Genomic DNA, 14,373 nt, shown 5'->3' on the forward strand with positions numbered 1-14,373 from the left:
ATTGACGGATTGATTGATTGACTGTGTGGCCTTGGGGGTCATCCCGGGTCGTCCTCTGTGTGGAGTTTTTATGATTTCCCCGTGTCTGTATGGGTTTCCTCCGGGTGCTCCGGTTTCCTCCCACAGTCCAAAAACATGTAGGTCAGGTGAATCGGCCGTACTAAATTGTCCCTAGGTGTGAATGTTTCTGTGTGTGTGTGTTGGCCCTATGATGGACTGGCGGCCTTTCCAGGGTGTCTCCCCACCTGTCACCCAATGACTGCTGGGATAGGCTCCAGCATCCCGCGACCTGAATTCGGATAAGCGGCTTGGATAATGGAATGGGGGGGGGGGGTAGGTAGAAGAAGTAAAAACACTGAAGAAAGTATTTTAGGATTTTCAAGGGACCAGCCACAAAATGAACACCTGCTCAAATGTCTGCTTGTTTCCTTGTCCAGGTAGTCCTCATGTTCTAAAACTTCAACCTAAATATGAGAACGGAGGAGTGAGAGGTCTTCATCATAAGGAAATGAAGAGGAAGAAGTAAGTTGTATGACATCCTAAGAGCAAAAAGAAATGAAGACATTGAACGTACCCTGTTTCTAATTGCTCTGTTACAATGACTAATTAAATCTTGTGTGCGGGGGAGGTGGGGCGCTCTCATCTGTTGTCTCCACACGTCATTCATCACAGCGAGAGGCAAGTGTGTCTGCATGTTTGTGGATGCTCCAAATAACTAGGGGGAGGGTACAGTTGTTGTTGTTAGTGTAATCAAGGGAAAGAGTAGGTTGCTGATACATGTCAGTGATTGGCTGGCATTGGTGGGTTTTCAAGTGTGCAACGTTGTGTGTGAGAGAATGCTTTTGAACCAAGTGAGACATTTACAAGCTTACGCATGTAATTCTCTCGGGATGGATTTCTGGGGGTGTGACCTACAGCTGAAAAAAAAAAAGGTTGGCTGAATGCTTGAAAAACATTGAGATTAAAAAAAAATGGGGTGTTGGAGGCAGAGGATAGACAGAAAGAGAGAGGCAGCAGAGGAACAAGGAATTGAAAGGACTGGGGGAAAACAGAGAGAGGAAGAGGGAGATTTAAAAGAACAGAAAGGGAGATGGGAAAGAGAGGGGGAGAATGTCAGAGGAAGGGGACAATGATAGAATATAAAATAAAATGACATGAGAGTGGAAAAGTGAGGCAGAATAAAAGGGACAGAGGTGACAGAGAAGGAGAGGGGCAGCAACAAGAAGAGGACCGAAGTGAAAAAAGACGAGAGACGTTAGCTGTGGGGGGCTCTAGCTGAGACAGACAGCACATATCCACCGAGTTCTGCTGCTTCATTAGTTTGGCCTCATTTGCCAATTTAACCCAGGGCAGCAATGAAGATAATGACAAAAAGGCGCCAGTCTGCACCCCAAGGAATCATGGGACATTAGTAGGAGGCTGTCATGTGACCCACAGACTTTAGAGCATGAATGCATGCACACAAACGCACACGCACACACACACAAACAATATTCATGCACTCTCAGACAAATTAGCCAAGCTTTGCCTATAGGAAAGCGAGGCTAAAAGATATTTCATTGATACGGAGGGATAAGGGTCACTAAGCACATATTGCCATTGCAGCATATGGTCCGTTAGATTGGAGAGGCCCTGCATAAGTGCACTGGGAGTATGCTCGTTTGAACAATCGCCACTATTAGCTAATGGGAATGTTCACGAACGCTGAGCGCCCCGCTTAATTGGGCTAAAATGTCCATTCAAATTAAATTCCCCGGGTGTGGAGATAATGACATGGCCTGACTGCACAGGGCTGTTCTCTTTTGACAGGGCTGTCGAAAGAGAACAGTCTTCAAGAAAAAGCTGGGGGTACGTAAGAGTGAGTGTGTGTGTGTGTGTGTGTGTATGTGTGTGTGCATGTGTGTAAAAGAAAGATAGTAACAAGGTTTTCCATTATTTAAGACGCCGAGGAGAACGGCTGAGGGCGAGGGGGAGCGCCCTAGTAGTCCGCAAGAGGAAAATGGAGAGCATGACCATTATAATCTATTCTCCTTGTCAGAAAGGAGCTGCTGATAAAACTCTGAATACAGAGCCAGATTAAGAAGTGAATAGTAAATGGACCCAGTACGTGTGTGTGTGTGTGTGTGTGTGTGTGTGTGTGTGTGTGTGTGTGTGTGTGTGTGTGTGTGTGTGTGTGTGTGCGTGCCAGTGAGGGCATGTGTATTTTCTATGTACTGAAAACCACTTCTCTCCGGTGAAAGGAAGCTGGGCTTCTCCGTGATACAAGCGTTGGTTCCCTAAGAGGCAGCGGACATGAAGCTCTGTTTTGAAACGTGAGCCTTTTGATGGAGAGGAGGATTGGCCGCCAAAGACAGAAGGCTGATAGACAGCCATGAGAAGACAGATGAAAGATGGAGAAGGAAGGAAATGCAGGAGTGCCAGGGGACAAGGGTTGGGGATGTTCAAGGTGTTGTTTTTGCTGACGACTTAATCACATGGGGAAGAGAGGCAGACAGACGGACTGACAGGCAGACTGACTGACAGGTAGAAAGACTGACTGAAGGGGAGACAGCGACAAGGCTGAACAGGAGCGAAATGTCAGACAGCTTTATCCTTGGAAGCCGGAGAGAATGGGAGCGGGATCGAGTGTGCTCTGTCGTTAACGCTGGGCTTTAGCCGGGATAAACACCGCAAGTATTGGAGCGTGCTAACATGAGACTAAAAAAGGTGGCAGGTTAAAAACCCTTGAGGGACTTCTAAATAGGATGTATTTTGGGGGGAAAAAAAGAAAAAGTCATGCCGAACAAACAGAGATGTCAGCTAACCCAGCTCTCGTTCACTAGGCATTTGAAAAAATAACAAATGTAAATTACTCAAATCTGGCCGATATGAACATATCTACATAATTATGTAGACACGGAAGGTCATACTGAATGATATGGAATACTTAATGAAGAGCCTGTGTAGAGCAGCCTGAATCAAAATCATCATTATGAGTACAATCACTCATGAGCTGCTAAGCTTGTCTGCGTGTGTGCAGGAATGTGCGAGTGTGTGGCATGCAGATCAGTGTGGAAATCTGCCTCCATCATACATAAGTTAGCAGTAGTAGCATGGCTGTTGAATAACTGCAAAGGTGCATTTTTTCTGTCTTGGATTGAATGTTCTCATGATATTCTTTAAGAAATGACCCTTGGCCCTTGAAGCCTGTTTAAATCCAACTGTCCCCCGCCCCCCTTTTCTCTCCAATTGTACCTGGCCAATTACCCCACTCTTCCGAGCAGTCCAGGTCGTTGCTCCACCCCCTCTGCCAATCCGGGGAGGGCTGCAGACTACCACATGCCTCCTCTGATACATGTGGAGTCGCCAGCTGCTTCTTTTCACCTGACAGTGAGGAGTTTCACCAGGGGGACGTAGCGCGCAGGAGGATCACGCTATTCCCCCCCAGTTCCCCCTCCCCCCAAACAGGTGCCCTGACCGACCAGAGGAGGCGCTAGTGCAACGACCAGGACACATACCCACATCTGGCTTCCCACCCGCAGACACGGCCAATTGTGTCAGTAGGGACGCCCGACCATGCCAGAGGTAACACGGGGATTCGAACCCGCAATCCCCATGTTGGTAGGCAACAGAATAGACCACTATGCTACCCGCACACCATTCTCATGGTATTCTTTAAGAAACGGGCATGTTTCATGACCCTTGGAGTCTGTTTAAATCCAACTGTTTAATATGTGACTGCATGAGGGTATATGAGAAAACTTTCTTTTTCCTCACCCCTTCACACATACATGACTTTGTGTGATGTACTCTATAGTCTTATGTTACATTACATTTAAATATGCATTAAATATGTTTCTTTATGTGCCTCAGTGTGGGTCCGTGCTGTACCTGGGGTCTGGAAGTTGATGCGTCTCATTTCCACAGGGTCTGTGGGGTGGTGGGGCGTGATGTCTGCATTGTTCAGCAGACATTTTGTGCGTGGCTCTGATTCTTTCCTTTTGCGACTTAATAGGAGAAGGAGAAGGAGGAGGAGAGGGAACGGGAAGATAAAAATATGGGAAAAGAAAAAACCCACAATTTTAAACACGCCCTTTCAACAACAAATTGGCCACAATTCTCATCAACAACGGCTGTTTCCTCTTCAACACAAACAACTGACTGGTAGCTTGGCGAGTTGAGAACGCTCCAGAGAAACCAAAACACAAAGTGGGGAAGTTCGAGTTGGCATATCAAATGCGCCAGATTCTCCTTCACCCACCCACCCTTATCGCCCCCTCCTCCAACTAATTAAAAGCATCTTTTATGCTGAGACAGGTTATTTTCTCTTCCCTGTGAAATGCAATAAAGTATGGCTAAGCCTTACCTGTCAGGTTTGCTGTTCCCAGAGAAAGCAATAGGAGTCAAATAAATATATAAAAGATGGAGGGGTGGGGGTGGGGGGGACACAATACACGAGGAAAGAGAGAGAGAGAAGGGGAGGCAAGAAGAGAGAGAAATCAATAGCGAGCAGTTTAAAATTCACAGGGGCTGCCGCCAGGCTGGAGATAGAGCTCATCAGCTTTTGGAGGAGGTGTGGGCATGCATGTGTGTGTGTGTGTGTGTTTGTGTGCACATGGGTAAATAGGTGTCTCTCTGTAAGCGTGTGTGTGTTTGTGTGTGTGTATGTATATATATGTGTGTGCATGTATACAGGTGTTTATGCATACGTGTGTACTCTATGTGTGGGAGACCGTGCTGTGTGTATGCTTTTCTGTGTATTTGTGTCTACGTGTGTATCTGTCTGTGTTTGTGTGCATGTGTGCGAGGGTAAAGACAGGGGCAGGGAGGGAGGGTGTTAGGGCCAAGGGCAAGCCCAGGTCACACTATTCACCGGGGAGAGATGGAGAGTAAAACGGGAGTGTTTGGGGGGAGAGAGAGATAGAGAGAAGAAGAGAGAGGGAAAGAGAGAGAGAGAGATCCAGGGAGAGATGTTACTCTCCCTAACTAAGATGCAGGTAAGGCAAGGTCAGACAGTCAGGGATCATATGATAGTAGCAAGCTGTTCTTGTGTTGCTCACACTGTCCCTGGGCCCGGTAAGATAAATCAGAGTCCTGCCCCGGTAAGCAAGATGACCTCTAACACTGCTGTTCCCCTGGGACTTGTATTCTTGGGGGTCTTGACTAATAAACTACAACTGACTGTAAAACACAAGGAATTATTTACTGTACGTATAAATTGCTTTTGACCGACAGAAGGCTCTGTGCTTTTTGCTTTTATTTTTTGATTTTTGTAGGTAAAACAAAGATATCTGCTTACATTTTCACTGTAACTGAGCAGCATTTCAAAGTATCTCCTCTTCTCTCCATTCTCAATTCCAAACTGCATCTCCCACACCCATCGTTGTACGTGACTATTAGTCATATCTACATGCAACAAAGCTATTAAGGCTTTAGTTTCATGCTGTTATGAATGCCAAGCACACTGTTCCCACAACATGCTCCCTAACATGCAATTATTTCCCAACAGCCTGCTTCCCTGGTTAACACTGCAAATAACTGGCTCAACTTTAATGACAAAAACATCTCCACTGTGCATTGTAGCTAGACATAAATTGCAGCATCCAGTGAATCCTTGTTATTTGTTTTGAGACATGAAATTTTATAAATCAATGGTTACCTTTAAGGCTCTAATGCCATCACAGCTTTTTGGTTTTAATCTCACGGTGGCCAATCACACTAACTACCTTTGCACTAAAGGAGCTTCGGACTAAAGTGCCCATCAAATGCTATGGAAGTTCACCTTAACATTTCAAGTTGAGCCATGTTATTTTCACAGTTACATACCATTGATCACAAACGATATATTGATTACACACAACATTCCCTCATTCAAACCATACTACCCGAGCCGACTCACTTTTTGTACAGGAGAATGGCGATGACAATACAGATGATGAAGACCACAGCGAGGACAGGGCCCACCACCCAGATGAGGCCATCTCCTCCCGTCTCCACTGGCAGAAGACCGACAACCAGCTCGGGGGTCATCACTGTATCAGTGTAAGGGCTTGTCGCAAACATTCTCTGGAGTGGGAAAACAAGGAAAAGGTCAAATAAACTGGAAGACGCATTGCATTGTAAGAGGAAATACTAGGTGTAATAAGTTTACGGTTTCTGTACAGATCAGTGTTTGTGTGTATGGTAGTTGTTTGATTGGACAGTGTGTTTTTGTTTTTGTTTTTTTGGGGTTTTTTTTTAAACATTTTTATCTAAACTGTCATGATTTGTTCTAAACTTGGACTTAACTGGACTGAATTTGGATCAGCTGAAATGATATTGAAACTCACCCCGGCAGTGCTGTTGAGTTCAGCCAGCAGGAAAAACACATACTCCCGGCCGGGCTCCAGGGGCTTGTTCTCACAGGTACTGTAGTGGTGGTCGGCTCCCACCGTGAAGCTGGAGGGGAGCTGCCTGAAGCAGGCTGTGATATAGGGCTTTCTGTGGTCCAGTTGAGCCAACTGGCGCCGCGACCGCCGCTTAGGGGTCACCTCCCGCAGCAGCTGACAGCAGAGGAGGGATTAGTGATGGTGTGAGAATAGGGCAGTTAATTTGCATTTCTAAAATATTTTCTTTAATTAAATTCAAATTTGATTCGGAATAACACACATGACAAATCACAATGCAGATAAACACCAGTTAATCAGACTAAATGAGTCTGATTAACTGGTGTTTAACTCATGAACTGACCCAAATAAAAGGACACACGTCAGTTGATGTTTCTTTAATTCTTTATGAATTGTCATTATTCATCATTTATCAATTTAAAATACCATCAAATTAAAAATACCATCATTTCATCCATCGATCACTTATATACCCTCTCTCATCTCTCCATTCATTCATACATCTGAATTGAAGCAGGTTCAGTTCCAAAAGAAATACCTAACAACCCTCACCAACCCATGCGCCATAGAAACTTAACCTACTCAACATATACACATGCATTATCTCCAATATTTATTGTTCTATGACATGTTTCTGCATATGACAAATTATCAGAGGTGACTGGCACTGTGAAAACTACTACTTTCCCCCATGTCCCGGGTCTCTAATAGTAGAATGCACAGTTTGGATCTTGGTAAACTCCCAGGGCCTAGAGTCAAAATGCTGCTGACTGTCTGGCACAAGGCCACCATGGACTAGGCACCAAAGCTTAGGCTGACCCCTTCTCGTTCATTTAGAAACTGCAGACGGATGCATACACTGAGCAGAGAGAAGAGCACGAGTAATCCCAAATCCAATAGGGCTGGCTGGTGCTGATCTGGCGCTCAAGGTGACCCTGAGCTCTAGGGAAGTGTAGGGGTTGACTGTGTCTCTATGTTGACTGTGACTCTTCTCTGCCTGATTGGGGCGAGGCATTAGCATAGCTGAGATGATTTACGCCTGCAGTGTGTTTGTGTGCATCTGTGTGTAGTTAATTCTTTTGGAAAAGAATGTGGAAATGTTTACATCAGCAGTAGTCATCAAAAAAAGACAAATCTAGATCTGCATTAACAATGCAGAGGCTCTTATGTAAGCATATGTTGTACTATTAAACAAGGGTGAATGTCGATGTAGCAGCCTGATTAGATATTAAAGGCAGTGATGGGGTTTGGCAATGAGTGAGTGAGTGAGTGAGTGAGTGAGAGGCTATCTTTTGGGGTTAGAGACATCACAGATACTTCATGAATTAGATTTTTCATTTGATTAGGTTCATGTCAAATGTACGGAAGCCCTGAGAGGCAAGCGAGAAAAAGACAAATTCTGGTGATCCATTTTCTAAGTCTGATCTAAATTGTTTTCTCGCTCCCGTGTCTATGAATTTAAAAAAAGGTGAAAAAAAAGGTTTTTCCAGGATAATCTTTCAAAGTACCTTAATTTTTTTCATCTGTGAAAGAGGTGAAAAAAAAAGATTTGTCAGCACAATATTTCTAAGTTACTTTTTTCATTTATGAAAACAGGTGAAAAAAAGTTTTGACAGGTGATTTTTTTTTGTCAGGATCCTTTTTTAAGTGTTTGTCGTTGTAATACTCGTTTCAGCAACAAGAGGCTGAAGTGCACCACAACCCCATGTTCTCAATGGGACTAAAAGTATTCATGTTTTCTTCCAGGTAAGTTTTAATTTCTCCATGCACTCTAAACATTAGGTAGATATATTGTATGTTAGCAAGCTATGTTTTACTAATAGTAGTAGTAATAGTAGTTTTAATAATAATCTATTCACTAGAAGTTAGCAAAATGTATAAGAATGACTATTCTGATCAGATGTTTCACTCTCTCCATGGTTATCTCCCCACCTACAGTATAAATTCTCTACTAAATCATATCTAACGACTATCTTCTCAGGTAGGGGTCCCTAGTACGAAAATCTTATCAAATGGGGGTCCACAGCTTGTTACATATCAATTTGGGGGTCCTTCACATGGTAAGGTTTGAGAACCAATTGTCTAAGTAGCAATGGTTCAACTCAACTGAAGGACTGATTAAGAATAGGCATCGCACTATAACTGCACAGCATCCAATGCTATATCATAAATATGAATAGTAACCATATTAATTTAAGTTGCCAAATTCAAAATGTATCCAAAGTGCTTATTCTGTTATGGATTGCTATCATTAAACAGACAAAATTATCAAGTTCCCTTAGCAAGTATCCAAATGCCCAAGTTTTCTTTTTCTTTTTAATCTTTATTGGTAAAACATCCCACTCAGAAGGGGTGAACTGTCCCCGTTGCAGTAAACTAACGTTAGCTATTCAGTCGACTAAACCGACTTAGTCGGTTGTAGCTGTTGATTAGCCATGAACTAATCTCTAAACCACCTTTTCCGGAACTGCCCACATGTTAGTAAATTTTGGATGGATTTATCCAATTTTATTCTCAGGAAAACCTCTTTCAATCCAACCTTTCAATTGCAAGATATCCTGCTTCTATTTAACCAGTGACCCCAACATGATGTTTGTTATACATTTATTGATTATTCTTGGCAGATTCTTTGTCCATAGAATGAAATGGGGGAAAAAACCCAAACTGAGTGTATTCTTGATAGACATGCAAAATTACTTCAAGACCATTCATTTATGTAAAAACTAAAAAGCAACGCGAACTGTTAATATTTTGGAGAAGTGTAATTTAACATTTGAATAACTGATTGTACCCCTGTGTTCCATGTTAAGTTTATGTACGTTTATTGTATTTTCACTGTGATGTCTTGTATGTTTGTTCTTTGTCGTGAAAAAAAAGGTTAGCCATAACAATATCACTCGCTAGCTAGTGAGCTAACGGCTAGTGTCAGTATAGCTAACGCTAACGACAGATTAGCGCCGATTAAAACACATTTCTAGCCAAAAGAAAGTCATGGCAGTAATGTTACATAACTTTCTAATATATGTACCTTGTGTTTAGAGTGCATGGAGAAATTAAAACTCACCTGGAAGAAAACATTAATGCTTTTAGTCCTATTTATTCCATCCATCAATCCATTATCCAAACCGCTTCTCCTGCTCACTGAGTCCCATGGATACCGGAGTCTAGCCCAGCAGTCATTGGGCTGCAGGCGGGGAGGCGTTATTATGAAACGCGCGGCTTTTCTCGGCAAGACACGCCCTGTGTAGCATTCAAGCACTAGGATTGGCCAGGCGTCCAAATTTGCGCCAGGCACGCCCACGAGCCTACTCGTTATTAAAAAGAATTGAGGATTTGAGATCTTTGACCACCTCTGACGCAAACGTGTTTGTTTTTTTGTGATTGAATACACTTTTCCACACATTTTGTGTGCCCTTATTAACAAGTAGTGGTTATCGCCATCAGCCAACTACTTAATACAGAAAAAAATACTCCCTTTCAGGAACTGTTACTGCATAATATTATATCAGTATCGTAGTAACTTTTGACGACAGGCTGACGCTCCTCAAAACGACGTTGTTTTTTGTTAGCTTAGCTATTTTTTCCACAAAAGGACACGTGATTGTTTGGTATTATGTAATTGGTTGATCGCGATAATCGCAGTTTGTTAATAAGCACACACAAAACATGTGGGGGTCACAAATTAATACCACTTTAATCAGAGAGGACACCAGAATGCCTTTAGCCTATTCTTTATTAGAGGTCGGGTAGCAAAGGCGTTAAAGTTGCTACGATACTGATATAATATTATGCAGCAGTGCATAATACAGGAATGCTACACAGGGCGTGTCTTGCCCACAAAAGCAGTGGGTTTCATAATAACGCGGCGGGCGGACACCCCGGAAGGGCCGCCAGGCCATCACAGGGCCTATTTATTTGTTTATTCTAAATAGTATGCACTTTAGCCTCTTGTGGCCGGAATGAGTATTACAACAACAAGCAAATCGAAAAATGACAAAAAATGAAGGGACTTAAAAAAACTGGTTTTTAAGTTTGTTTTCTTAAAAGTCTAACCTGTTCATAACAAACTTGTTCATAAACACAGGAGAGAAAACAATTTATATCGGACTTAGAAAATTGATCAACCAGATTTTTTTTCTCCCCTACTTACCTCTCAGGGCTTCCATACAAATCTGAAAGGCTCAACAATAACTTCTAGCATTCTGAAGTCACCCTGTTTATAGCCATACTTAATCATTAACAACAGCTACAGTTATTAACACTACACTAAGGGTCATAATTAGCTCAAAACATCTCAGGGGTTAATTGTGGTTTTTAGACGTTCCTACCTCTTCCATATCCGTTTCATCGGGGTTCTTCAGATTTTTGACATTCCCTGAAGTCATCTTCAGTGGCACCACAACCACATAGAAGTTTCTGTCCATACATGCATTAAAAACAATTAGAGAAACAGCATGCTAAGAACAAGTACGGAGTGACAACATTTCACTCGTTCTATCCATCAACAGTCATCAAGTTTCTTAGGATCTGCCACAATACCTCAAAGCATAGTCGACATCTAGTGAATTAAACTTCAACACCCCAGGTCTCAGAGACAGGGAAGAATATAATTAGATGAGTGCTTGACATAGAGAAACTGCAAAAAATATTACTATTTCAGAAATTTCTACTTACTTGATGTCCTTGCTCTCCAGTGGTGGGAAGGACATGGTCAGCGTGTTGTCAGGCTCGGCGTCGATGTCCAGCTTTGGCTTCTTGACCAAGATGAGGGGGGTGGTCCTGGCTCTCACGTGATGCCGAGGCCCGCCGTCAACACTCTCCTGGCAGGTCACTCTGAACTCGTAGGTGGTGTTGGGCCTCAAGCCGGAAACCAGCACCTTCATCAGCCTGGCATCTACATCCATCTTCTGACGGTTGTACTCAATCTAGATATGAACATTAATGAATAAATTGGTGGCGGTAGATAGATGAATTTTTGGGTTGAGTATGTGGACAAACAGATCTATAGGTGAGCAGATTAATTATAGGTAAGTGGACAAATGAATTTTGGGATTGTTGGATGAGTGAGTGGATTGGATGTGGACATGTTTTTTGCTCTTTGGTGGGGGGCATATATAAAAGTTTGACAGTTATTAATGAAAGGATATCACAGAAAGTTGAATTGGTTCATCTGGACACAATGTTTATTGAGAAACGTTTTATCACTCATCTAAGTGACCTCTTCAGTCTCAACTGACTGCAGGTATCCCCGCCCTTATAAACAATACAGTGGCATAACGACCGAAACAAAAGATCCGCTTTATATGCAAATTATCATGACCATTAACAACAGTTACAATGGCCAATGGCCATGTGTACTATTCACAGAGGATTGGGGAAATCACAGCACTGTAAGATGGCGACAGATGTACTTTCACCCCCCCCCCCTTTCTCGGTTCAGGGATGGTCATTCCCTCTTCACATAGATGGCCTCTTTGACTCCCTGTACAAACCAGCGTTCCTCCCTATCAAGGATGTGCACAGCCTCATCCTTGAAAGAGTGGCCTGTAGATGGTGTAGGCTGTGGAGTCCTCGCCTGATGTGTTAGCTCTTCTGTGTTGTGCCATCCTCTTGTCCACTATCTGTTTGGTTTCCCCAATGTACAAGTCACTGCAATCCTCCTGGCACATAACAGTGTACACTATATTGCTCTGTTTGTGCCGGGGGACCTGATCCTTGGGGTGGACCAATTTCTGGCGCAGCGTGTTTTGGGGTTTGAAAGCAACTGAGATGCAATGTTTGGAAAATACGCGTCTTAACTGTTCTGACACTCCCACCACATACAGAATCACCACTTGTTTACACTTAAGACAGCTGTTGTCCTTCTCTTCTCTTTGATTGGCTGGTGCTCTGTTTAGGCGTCTTCCTGGCTTTGACAAACACCCAGTTAGGATAACCACACTTAACCAGGGTCTGTTTAATGTAGGATTTCTCCCCTTCCCTGGCTGTGTTGGTGGGGACGTTGTCAGCTCGGTGGTACAGCGTCCTGATGACTCCTAGTTTGTGCTCTAGTGGATGATGAGAGTCAAACTTTTAAGTACTGATCAGTATGTGTTGGTTTATGGTAAACATCAACATTCAAATGTCCCTCATCACCAATAGCAATTTCAGTCTCAGAAGGCTAACCTGTAATTTTTTACATCCTCCCTGGTGAACTTGATGTAGTTGTCCAGAGTTAATGTGGTCAGTGAAATGTAGTATGTCCTGACACTTAATTTTAACCCAGGTGTCATCCACAAATCTGAAACAATGGCTAGGTGGTGCCCCTGGATAGGACTTCAGAGCCCTCTTTTCTACTTCCCCCATATACAAGTGGGCCACTATTTGGTGAAACTGGGGAACCGTTGCCATCATGCTGTGATTGCAACTACTCCCAATCCTCTGTGAATAGTGCACATTGCCTTTGAAACACTAGTTACTGGTCACTGCAATTCGCATATGAAACCAATCGTTGTTTTCGGTCGTTATGCCACTGTAAGGGTGGGGATACCTGCAGTCAGTTGAGACTGAAGATGTCACTTATGCCCCTTTTCCACTACATGGTAGCGGCTCAACTCGACTCGACTTGCAGAGTGTAGTTTTCCATCACCGTAACAGTACCCCCTCAGTGTAGCTGGTCTGCATTGATTTTGGTACCCGCTCCATTTTTTTTGGAACCTCGACAAAGGTGGTACCAGAAAAGTGGTAACAGTTACCAAAATGCCAGGACTTTCCAGTAATGGAAAACAATAAAGTCGAGTCGAGTTGAGCCGGTACCACTTAGTGGAAAAGGGGCATTAGATGAGTGATGAAATGTTTCTCACAACAAATACTGTGTCCAGATGAACCGATTCAACTTTCTTTGACTTCCTTACCTGGAATACTGAGCATGCATAAAAACATAATGAAAGGATAGATGAAAGAAACTCTACTGAGAGCAGACTATAATTTGATATGTTTAGCCGGACCTGCCTTTGGTTATCACTCACCGTGCATTTATATGGGGACCTGCTTTCAGAAAACTTCCATGCGAGGACCACTGTGGTTTTGGTGGCCCACTTGACCGTAAAGTTCTTTGGAACATCTGTTGAGTGAACAAATGTAAGAGGAGGGAAAAAAAATACAGACAGCAGACCTTTAGTGACTGGAGCAGAGACAGAGAAGAGAGAGAAAGAAGACAGTTTTCAAATAGAGTTGCTCTCCTGACACGTTCCTCTGGGTGGAGAGTGAGTGAGCGGTGAGCTGTGATTGGCTGTGAGAAGGGCAACACCATTGGTTAGGACACACAGCACAAAAGACTTATGGACAACAAACCCATGGAGCACAAGGGAAGACCCACTGGCAGGCCAGCATGGGCAGTGCCAACCCGCTTCTGCTCAGTGTGCTCTGCTGACCTCTAACCATGTCCTTTTGACCCTAAGCCACAGACGAGGGAAAACTGACCCGTGTGGTCCTGGCACCAGCTGTTCTTGAGCTTCTACTGAGTCTGGGTTGGCACTGCCGACGTGCTGCCTGGCGGGCGTAGAGACAGACCAAAAACATAGCATGCCAACAGTCCTAAGCAGTGAATCCGGGGAATGCCATGCCACAAACCAAACCGTTGTGGGACAGCAGACGGGGGTAGGGAGGAGGTAGAGGTGAGGGAGTCAGGAAGGGAGGGGTTTCTCAAAACAAATTCAAAACCAAAAAAAACAAATAAAGAACCAAAATCTGTTCTCTGTTATCCTAACATAGTCTAAAAATAAACTTTCTTGGAGTAAATGGGTTTGATGAAAGTCCTACCTTGTTTGGAAAACGGGATGTGAGGTGACATAGCCGTGTGAGTGCACTTGGAAAGCGACTGCAGGGAGGACCAACCAGCACTTACCTTAAACCCCGAGGACTGTCCTCTCTTTCTCAAACTGACTGACTTACTGTAACTTACTGGCATTGCTTTACCTTGTTTGTGTTAGTGAGGTGAATATCCCACAGCAAACATTTTTAATCTCAT

The 14,373-nt window shown here is 43.6% G+C and overlaps 1 protein-coding gene across 1 annotated transcript in view; it reads right to left on the bottom strand.

The window, feature by feature from the left end:
• Positions 1–14,373, bottom strand: part of ptprsa (protein tyrosine phosphatase receptor type Sa) — a 207,745-nt gene that overhangs the window by 53,501 nt on the left and 139,871 nt on the right. Inside the window, 7 exon segments of the mRNA XM_056276854.1 lie at positions 3,871–3,986; positions 4,346–4,357; positions 5,879–6,045; positions 6,309–6,521; positions 10,694–10,781; positions 11,040–11,290; positions 13,373–13,467. Of these exon segments, the coding sequence (XP_056132829.1) occupies positions 3,871–3,986; positions 4,346–4,357; positions 5,879–6,045; positions 6,309–6,521; positions 10,694–10,781; positions 11,040–11,290; positions 13,373–13,467 (942 nt within the window).

Source organism: Lampris incognitus, chromosome 3, assembly GCF_029633865.1.
Source record: "Lampris incognitus isolate fLamInc1 chromosome 3, fLamInc1.hap2, whole genome shotgun sequence".
NCBI classification, from domain to species: domain Eukaryota; kingdom Metazoa; phylum Chordata; class Actinopteri; order Lampriformes; family Lampridae; genus Lampris; species Lampris incognitus.